Source organism: Ruditapes philippinarum, unplaced genomic scaffold (genome assembly GCF_026571515.1).
Source record: "Ruditapes philippinarum isolate M1 unplaced genomic scaffold, ASM2657151v2 ctg2177_1_1_1_1, whole genome shotgun sequence".
Taxonomy (NCBI): Eukaryota; Metazoa; Mollusca; class Bivalvia; order Venerida; family Veneridae; genus Ruditapes; species Ruditapes philippinarum.
In genome coordinates, this window is record NW_026852871.1 from 48,466 (window position 1) to 59,724 (window position 11,259).

At 33.6% G+C, this 11,259-nt stretch overlaps 1 protein-coding gene across 1 annotated transcript; it reads right to left on the reverse strand.

Moving 5' to 3' along the window:
* Positions 1-1,337: 1,337 nt before the first annotated feature.
* On the reverse strand, positions 1,338-10,501 carry LOC132726941 (uncharacterized). The gene is made up of 3 exons (XM_060712358.1): positions 10,073-10,501; positions 8,987-9,346; positions 1,338-2,189 (listed from the first exon to the last, which is right to left on the reverse strand). The coding sequence occupies exons 1-3, from the start codon at positions 10,458-10,460 to the stop codon at positions 2,059-2,061; spliced, it is 879 nt and encodes a 292-aa protein (XP_060568341.1). The 5' UTR covers positions 10,461-10,501; the 3' UTR covers positions 1,338-2,058.
* Positions 10,502-11,259: the final 758 nt, after the last annotated feature.

Sequence of the window (11,259 nt, forward strand, 5' to 3'; positions counted from 1 at the left end):
ATGAATTAGATTTATACCAGTAATATTTACATTGGTCTATTAAGACCAATAAGTCTGACATTAGACCAATAAGATTGACATTGGACTATTGACATGTCATCATGGACCAACTAGACTCACATTAGGCCAATAAGTTTGACATTTGACATGTAAGATTGAACCCAAAATACTGATATAAGAACATTACGATTTACATTTGACTATTAATATTGTCATTCAACAATTAGACTGACATTAGACCCTAGACCAGTAAGACTGACCTTGTTCCAGCCAGATTGACACTGAACCAGTAAACTGACTTTGACCATTAAGAGTTTACATGTGACCAACAAGAAGACTGACATTGGATATTGGAACAGAAACAAAAACTGTTGTTTTTCTTCAGCGTCAAAATTCAGGAGTTCGATCTAGGTTGAGACTTTTTTCAATCGATATAGCTCATAGCAAATAACTGATACATGATACACATTTATATACGTAAGATTTTGATTGAGATCAAATAGTCATTAAAAGGTACATAAGTGAATTAATACAACAACACACATATCCCATGTTCCATGCTACCTACACCAATATTTTTTTTCTCATTTGTTTAACTCTGTAAACAAATTAGACTGCTCATTATTCGTATACAGTTTATTGTTCTGATGAATTGTCTAGTTCCACAGTAAATCCGCGCTTCTTTTATATGTTAAATGTTAAATATGTATTGTATAAAAAGTTTGGTAATCATACTTTAAACTTGAGTAACACCCAGAGATGTTATACTATAAAAAAATAGAACAAAGAGTCTTTCAGTACCTTTGCACTTTCATTTGTCTTCTCAATTGTACGTGAATGTGTATTGTTCGGTGACGGACATGGTGATATATTTCGAACTGATAAAGAACCATCACGTAAACTGATAAATGCTTCCATGCACCAGGTTGTTGTATTCTTTAATCGTAAGAAGTGAACATCTTACATTGACAAAATCACCAAGTAGAACTTGACGATAACATGTTACTAGATTGCAAACATTATCAGTTGACTTGATATTTTTCAGAAAGTGGACACTGGTAAACGGTAATACGAGTAATATACTTAAAATTTGATTTCTTTTTGACGAGTTAAAGTAAAGATCTACATGTATTGCAAAGTGTTTGGTTGTTTAATCCAGTGAATGTACTAGTTTTCCTTGTAATTGTAAAAGATTTACTGTATTTTTATTAAAAAACAGTATACATGTATAATGTTGAAAATGAAGACAAAGAAGTATTTATATATTTTGTTTTTAATTTAAACCATGTCCAATCTATTCTAAGTTAACATCTTAAGAAGTTGATGATTGAACTACATGTACAAGTACTTGAATGGAATTACAAATACTTATTATTTCAAAACACTAACTCATTTTGTTGATAATACATGCAGGTCACTTCTTTATGTTGATATTTTGTTTACTGTATAAAACTATGAAAACATAACTCGGGGGAAAAGCATATCTGTGTAATTATTGCTAAATAACCTTCCTTTTATTCACAAATATAGGTAAATATAAGTTGAATTTGTCTTAAGGACCTAATCAGTGTTATACATTTCATTTTCAGTACATAATACGTTATAATTTTTACACATCAATAAAGTTGAGAAAACTATTATCATTACTTCATGTTTTAATCCAATTGAAAAACATAGTTAAAATTATTTCTATATGTTGATGAAAATGTGTTAAAGTTAAGGAGCTCCCTCCCCTAGGGCTATCGCCTTTGTGAATCGCCAATGAATGAAGTCATCTGAAACGTGGAAAACCGAAATCATACAAAGGAATAAGACGCTAGAGAAATGATATATTCAATATGTATATTTCTGGAAAGAAAGAAAGCATACAAGAATAGAAATGACTGTTCAAAACTACACGTGATATGTTCCTTAGATAAAGATTTTGTTCTGAAAATTTAAACATAGTGTAAACGTTTGTCCTACCGTGGTACTTCAGGTCATGTCTATTCTTTAATTCCAATTGATCACTGAAACAATCATGTTTGGTTAAAATTCAATTTCTTTATCACATTAATACTATAATTTATAGAAATCTTGTTCATGATGTTCAGATCGTTGTCTTTCTCTAGTTTGCTTTATATTTTGCCCGATCATACCAATACAAATTGCCATAACAACGAGACATATCACTCCACCAATTATCCAACCTGTAAGTAAAAATGAAATAATATAGCTATGAAATAAAGAAATGCTTATTTTTATTAGAGGTTTGCACAAAAATAAAACAAACAGAGCAAAACAAAAAAAACAACAATTTCTTATAATAATACAGCAGACCTTATCTTATTAACGTATTAACATAATGTGTTAAGCATTTGTTATATTTTTGCATTACAAGAATTAAGACTCAGAAATTACCATACAATGTTTACTTAATATGAATCTGTTGTTTGGTACAAGCTTTTTCTAGACAAAGATATAGTTTAATGTCGTTCTTTTTCGTTTCGTTGTGTGAGTTGACGGCGGAGTTTTGGTCAACTGTTTTTTACTTCCTCTTGCAGTTATTGGAAGTGGAATTGTTATATATAAAAAGCTTGTAAAACTAAAATAAAACAGACTTGGCTCGGAAGGAACGCAACATTAGCAATAAAACTAAAGCAATAAAACACTTCTTATGAAAGTCCTCCTATATAATACTCTATATTTATGTATTTATTATGCAATGTTTACATGTTGGTTTTTACAGGATTTGGTATTTTTTCCAAAGTAGATGTTAAAACTGTCATCCTTTAACAGAATATGAATCAAACGTTAATCAGAACTTTTCCTATTTCTTGTTTGTTTGTTGTTTATTTTGGGGAGAATGGGTGGGGCTAAGATTTTTAAAATCTTGTTTAAATCTTTTTGTAGCAAATGGCTATTTCACAAAAGACCATACATAACCGTTAGCCGTGGAATTGTATAATTTAGAAGATAATGTGGAAAAAAACTTACATATGTATTTTAGAAGCTTTCAAGTTAAACAGTTTCTTTTTTGTGTCAAATGCCTATACGGATGATTGATTTACATTTTTAGAGACTTAGACAATGTTGTTTAATAATAGTGAATATATTTTCTTTATTTGTTTAAGAAATGTTTTTTTTTTGTTATCGCACGCATTGTATTTCTATTTATTTAGATATTAAGTATTGTGTTTTTAATCTTTAAGTCTTTGCTAAACTAAAATAACAACACAACACCATATGCAAGGCCAGACGAACGTTTATTACGAGATGGCAGCCGAAAGTAGTTTGTTACAACATGAATTATTGTTTTGTATCAAGGATTTTCATTCAAGCTTTAAAATATTCTTTAAAACATTTCAGAATTACAAATGCTTATATTTTATTTCATTCATGCAAACAGATTTACGCAAAAATATTTCCAATAAACCTAACAAATCTGCACATACAAACATAACAAATCTTAGTCATTGCAAAATTTCTTATTAAAAGAAAAATGCGATTATTCTAGTACATTATACAACGATTAAAAACACTTAAAATGACAACATTTGCCTAAAAAATTGCCTTCATTATCTTACAACATACGTCTTTGCCGAAATCGGATAATGCTACATTAAATTGGCTCGCAGTGCGACCCGACTCGCCCAGGAAAAACCATCGTGTGGAAACCTGTGTCCATTTGTCAAGTGTCGGTTCGCTAATGTTGGACCTCATCTTGCGACGACGTATGTTTTCATTACAAAATCAAATATATGAATTACTTAAAAATGTTTACATTAAAGACTTTTTTTTTTTTTTAGATTTATACAACGTGTCTCTGTGAAATCGTCTGGTAGAATGACCCTCTTTACACATTACAATATACATATTGAGTTAAGTCACGATTCATTAAACACGACTGACCAGTATTCACCCTTTTGAATGCGTAACGCGATAGACAATAATTTCACGCTATTACTATCGAAACGCGTGAAATATTAAGTCTTTGCTAAACTAAAATAACAACACAACACCATATGCAAGGCCAGACGAACGTTTAGAAAATCAAAAAGAAGGGGCTGGCGTTGTATCGGATTGTAAAACAACAACAAAAAGTATTATAATCCTAAAAGCTTAGATACTTTCTAATCTCCTGTCTAAAGAATCGGCAATATAGCCATCTTTACTACTGTCACCCTTCCAACGACCGTGTCGTTTCAAACACCGATCATTCACACCTGCATTAGCAGCAGCAGTTACACCACCAGACCGTAAGGAATGCAATCCCAAGTTCAAATCTCCCTGCTACCTCTCTCAACCTGTGCAACAAAGTTTCCCTTGCTCGAGTGTAACTCAAACATTTGTCTTTATAAATCAAACAACCATTACCTTTTGACCGTATACCAGGACGAAATAAAATTTTAGGACTGCTTTATACTTTGATTTGAAATTCTTAAATACCGTTGTAGCATTACGTATGGACATGCTTCGGAAACCCCCTTTGCAATAACAATTTCTGAGCCAAAACGATACTGATCAGTCTTGCTTTTGTTAATTTTCAAAGAAAAATAATTGTCATGAAAAGTAATATCATTACAACGGAGATTTCTTATCTCATCAAAACCATAAAAATGCAACATATCCCAATAAAATCATACATAAATCACGTACTACGAAAATGTCAATACTGTTTGCATACTTTGCACAAAGTTCAGTAATCATTTCTGCAGAAACTGGTTCTTTTTTGTTGACCGGTTTAGAAATACAGACGCTTAGACGTTTCTAACAAGTTTTTTATAAACAAGTTGTCCGTAGGATCTGGTAGATTACGGAGTGAATGAGCCCATTTTATTCCGTAGACCGTAGATGAAACCATGGCATAAGAACACTTTTTGTCTATTAACTCAGTTAAGTACATAGCTATTAGAATTGGCGAAGCTGGAACACTGTTGCCTCCCTTTGATTTAATATATTTTTCCCATTTCAGAAAATAAAAAATAATACTTTTTCACTGTACTGTCGCTTTTAGAGCTAACAAGATAATCAGCCATCTTCCCAGCGGTATCTTTAAAAGAACTGTCTGAAACGCCTGATTTCTGTACCTCATCTTCAATGCACCGTCTCAAGTTTTAAACCTGAAGGAAAACACACACAAAATATAACACACCTATACATATCAAAATCTTATAGCTATTAATCTAAAATTCAACGGCCTCCCATCAAAAACGCCGTTTCTGCCAAAACCACGCTTCGTAAGAACTCCAGGCTGAAACATAAATACATCTTTGATAAAGCTTGCTGGTTTCCCTGCTGGAAAAAAGACATGGCCAAAATAGTGCCGAATGCCAACATGGCACCACTAAAGTACCACTACATTTGTCGCTATTAATTTTATTGACGCACCTTACTATTAATCTTGGCGGTGGAACAAACCAATTGTTCTCACCGACCCAAAGTTGCTCAAAAGCATCTATACCTGCTGTACCCGGACACCAGTATCTTGAATTAAAGCATTTACATTTAGTGTTGTAATGACACGCAAAACGGTCAAAGGTATGCTTTCCCCATTTGTCATCTAATACTTTGAAAATCCAGTCAACAACTGACCAATCATCACTGTCCGAACATCTGCTCAGAAAATCAGCTTCAACATTATTTTTTCTTGGTAACCAACGAGAATGTAAATTAATTTGTTTGTCATCACACAATTTATCTACCTTTAATGCTATCTCTTGCAATTGTGGTTTGCTACTACCATTTTGCAACACACTACACACATTTTTATTATCTGTGTTTATCAACACTTCTCTACCATGGAGATAAGGTAAATTTGAGTGTACTACCCTATATACAGACTCGAGCTCACGCCAGGTGGAGCTCAAAATGCTCTCGGATTCTAACCAAGAACCGATTACATCGCTGTCTGCAACACCCTGTATGTAACCCCCAAAACCTACATTACTTGCGTCAACAAAGACGTTTGCATAATTACAACTTCCAGCTCCACTGGCGTCAACAAAGACGTATGCCGTATCACCTATTTCAGAAAATAACGAACCCTTGTTCAAATTTCTAATATGTTCACGCCAATAAATAAGCTCATCAAATGCACCACTGCTTATTTTGACTGGAGCATTCCAGCTTGCTCTGCTATTTACACATTCATATAAATATCGGGTTCTGAGTCTTACTACCGAACCAAAAACACTCATCATCGATATCAACTGACCCGTTAAACATGCTACCTTTTTGACCGAAAACAAAACTACGCCCTTGCATACAGAAGTAATAAAAAACTTTATCACATAAACCGAGGCGCAGGAGTGTAATAAAGCCATTTAATAAAAACGATATTACACTAGTGTAATAACACTTTGACGTGACGTCATTTGCGCTATATAGAAACATAGCGTTAAAAGCGCGCTAATGTTAGCGTTACACTGTGGGCGCGTCATTGAAAAAGTACTCATTTTAACAGTTTAGTGTTTTTATTATATATATGTGATAAATAGAATATTATATTCGTGTAGATTCAATACTAAATTTATTGAACTCGTTGAATAAAACAATATTATGCTCGCCAGAGGCTCGCATAATATGATTTTATTCAACTCGTTCAATAAATTTAGTATTAAACTACACTCATTCAATATCCTCTATGTAATAATGATTCAGTCCGATCTATTCTTTCTTGCGTTACTTTCAGCACACCCTCACATGTATTCCAAAGATAGCCTACCCAAATAGTTTGCTGAATCGGCTCCCACTGACACTTATCTTCGGCTAACAGAAAACCGAAACTAAACAAATCTTTTTTAGCAAAAATACTGTTTTCCCTGGCCATCTCAAGAGAGCTAGCACCACCTAAACCATCATCTAAAAACAAAATGATTTTCATCCCCAAATTTCTCCATTTCTTGATTACTACCCGTAATACCTTAGTAAATATATATCCGGCGGTAGATATACCGAACGGCAAAACCCGAAACACAAAATATCTCTTCTTTCCCAATTCTGTCCATGAGAAACCTAAATAAGCTGCATGTTGGGGAAATATCATAATATGATGATACGCCCCTTTAATATCAAACGTATACAGAAAATCACCTTTTGAAAAGACTTGTCTCGCCAAGTCATGACTTTTCATAACAAAATTTGTACTTGCATAAATCTGGATTAATATGTCGGCAGTCTAAGACTAACCTCGGTTTACCATGCCTATTATAAGCAACAGTTAACGGGTTTACCACAAAAGGTGCCTCTGTAACTTCTTCTATACAACCTTTAGTGAGAAGGGTTCGAATCTCACTCGAAACAAATGCAGCATTTTCTCTGGCAGAGACCTATTATTTGTAAGTTCAACAGATTTTGGTAATGTTTTTAAAAGGCAACTTATATCCTTCTGAAACTACACTTAAAATATATTCACCTGGCTCCGCCTCTTGCCAGTGCTTAATGCAATTATGCAATCTCCCAACCGGAGACACTACTTTATCTAAAATCTTATCATTGTCAGACATATGTGAAACATTCTTTATCAAATCATTAGAGCATTTATAGCTTAACTTCATTTTCTCAATATTAAAGTTATCAGACTCCTCAACTCCATTTAACAAAAATGAACCATAATTTATACTTATCTGTGTATTGCCATTCTTATCAGCCTGCAAGTCCATGCGGCACTCTGCCCGCCAATGCCCGGGTTTCCCACACTTGAAGCATAGCCCTGGTTTCCTGTTTGCTGTCTGTTGATTCGGAGGACGACTATCTGAAGCTGGCGACGCTTTAGTAGCAGGGTACGGTGAAAAGCGTCTAGCTCGTACTCGACGTTCCTGACGAACCTTCCTATCTGCTTGAATCTGTGCCTTGTAGATTTTCTTCTCATCGTCGGAGTTTTCCGCCAATGGATGAGACTCGTACTCTTGTACGACACGCCAACCATGCTCTGAACTGTCGGCCAATTTTAAACATTTTTGACGATGTGACAAAATGTCCATACCTTCTGAAATTTTTTCTCTGGCACTGCTAGCAGACGAATTCGAATCTTCCTTAGTAATGGTAGCAAGATAACCGTCTGCTTGTCTCATTTTATCCTTAACTTTAGCGTTCACCATAAACTGTTGCTCGTGGCCTTTCTTCTTGAACACATAAGTACCACTAGTACACGCCGAAATTTGATTTTGTGAAATTTCGTTTATTTTCTTCTCAAATGTCTGCAGTCTAGAATCAAACAAAGACTCTAAACTAGATAAAATACTGCTTTTTTCCATCCCGAGTCGCAACGGCCGCCACGTGCTAAATTGGAAGTGTAAAATATTTATACAACGTGTCTCTGTGAAATCGTCTGGTAGAATGACCGTCTTTACACATTACAATATACATATTGAGTTAAGTCACGATTCATTAAACACGACTGACCAGTATTCACCCTTTTGAATGCGTAACGCGATAGACAATAATTTCACGCTATTACTATCGAAACGCGTGAAATATTAATGAAGTTTGTACTTGATAAGTTTTTAGATATACTTAGCTACTCATTCCTGCCACAAAAGCAAAAAATAATTTTAGTCACTACATGCACAGGTATAAATAAGTTAAACAAACATGATTGCACATCATACAAATGTGTAAATAAACGAGAAAATCGATTATTATCTTTACTACGAGAGCTGTTCAGATATGAATGCAACTACGTCAATATCTCGCTTTAAGTTTTGCACTAACTATGTACATGTAAATGGTTGGTCCTTCGCTGACCAAATACGGTCCTGTATCAAGAACCGCTGTATGTAGTCTTGGTATACAGGCGAAAGACATATTATATGAAATTTGCCGTGTTTATGGGAACAACTAACTTTCTTTTTTATCTGTGTAAGAAATTTAAAAGTGGTGTGGATTCAGTAAAAGAAGCACCTCATGCACTCCTCCGGTATATACATGTATTATTAGGCAAAGTATTATTCTTCTATTTATAAATTTCATCCAAATAAACTTTATATGTTAACTAGCTACATACCAATTGACTGTGTGTTTATCTCAGAACTGACAGTGTAACTAGATTGAAACTTGGAAGAAGAAGGGTATGTGACTGACGTCTTTGCCGATGTCATCCTCTTTGAAACGTGTACTGTAACATCGCCTGGAAATATTGTTGTATCTTTGATTGAGCTGCTAGTTTGCAAAGAGGAAGTTATCGACGTTTTATGTTGGACATTCCTTGTTGGAATAGTATCGTTCTCACCTCCACGAAATGTTTGGGTGGTTTGAGAAGTAACGTTGTGTAAAGTAGTTTCACGAGTTACTTTGGTGGTTGTTGGTTTTGCAGCAAATGCTGTTGTTGTTGTTGTTTTTCTTGTTGTTGTTGTTGATGGTGTGCCTGTATATCATAACACAAAGGGTAAATGAATCAGCATCCATTGAAATAATGCTGATTTTTTGGTCATTATTCTCTAGATTATATAATGACATTTTTGAGAACGGTAGTGGTCTATTCAGGCTTACTAGCACCGACTGATGCAAAGTAAGAGTATTATTGTGTGACTAACCATCTCTTTCCCTAATAACTAAATAAATTAAAAACACAGTCAGTTATCTCTGTATCTTTGCTTACATTCATCTGAATATTTTTTAACATAAATGAATTAAAATGAAGATTTATAATAAAAACTTTTGAATAAGGTACATCGGTACATTTATTACCAGATCTGTACGTAATTCCGTATTCCAGTGCAATTATTAAATCAACACATGCTTTAATTCAAGTTATGAATTAATAGAAATATTTCTTGTGATAGAGTCATAATTCATAATACGGATATATATAAATCATACTATCATTGATCATCGTGTAAACTATGTTTAACAACGTATCAATGTTTGTATTGTATATACATTTTTCTTAATCAATACTACAAAATAGGAAGAATTATTGCTCACAATATTGAGAACAATTATGATAGCCGATATGACTTCAATTTCATACAATGCTGTTAACACTAAAAAATCTTAAAGATAATTATATTTACAACATGTGTACTCTTGATATGATAAAGAATATAAAATATTTTCAAAATCGTAGTGCAAACATGACCGAGAATCTTACCTAAGCATGTGGCTTTACATGATTTGATTTTGCTTTGTTCTTTAATTTCGTTTAGACTCATCTTTGATGAAGTACAAGTGTGAGGATTGTAGTTAGAAAATAGCTTGTCGCAATCCTTCAAACAACTGCTCTTTTCTTCAAATTTATTTTCATCCAAGATATCTGAAGACGACATTCTCCTTGCTGGACATTCATGAGTATGATTACAACACTTAGCTCTAACTCTGAATACCTGAATATCGTAGGAATTTCCACAACATGAGCAATTCCATGACAACCACGAGCCCCAACTACAACGAGCATATGCCACGTGATATTGTTGTATGAAGTAATACATAAGTAAACATTGTATCAAAATAAAGTCATTAAGTTTAAGTGTAGTTTTCATCTTCTATACCATATATACAAAATGCAAAAGAAACATTAAATTAATACCGGTACTAAAAGCAAATTAGTTCACTGAGTCTTCAATTACAAAGATATAAAGAACCAGTCGCGCAACTTAGTGTACGTAAGTAATTTAATGCATCATAACAATAAAATAATTATGAAGTATAATCCAGAGCATTCGATTGTACACTGATTGCTTACTTACCTATATTTCTTATCAGCCAATTGTAAACGGGTATGTCGTAACAAGCAAAAAGATGACAATGCAATATTGATAATAGAAAGATGAAAGATTAAAATTATATAAATACTTACAATAAAAATCTACGTTAGTGTTTAACTTTATTCAGACAAAACAAAATGTCTCTACGAGAGCAATAATAACAAGTATGAAACAAAAGTTATCCACACTGCTCCATCGGGTCAGTAAATGGACGTATTCTTCTGTATTGATGAATGCAACAAAGTCAACGTTCGCCTCTAACACCGTAGTCAACGCCCCAATCAAATCAATAAGATACTTTATCTTCTTAGTGTTCGTGCCATGGTAATTTTATAACTGATAACATAAACTCGAGTATTTTTCCCACAGTCGCATTTTTTCAACACACATGCTACTTATAAATGCATCATAACTTCAGATATCAAAATAAACATTTTCGCTGTCTGCTAAATAAGCCAAATCAAGTGAAGGGCGATAACAATCAATTTTGGCTTCATCAAGAGAAATACTAGAGTTATTGAGTTGCAAAACAAATTGGGCAGATGACCTAAAAAATTAGCAATTTGAAGTTCAG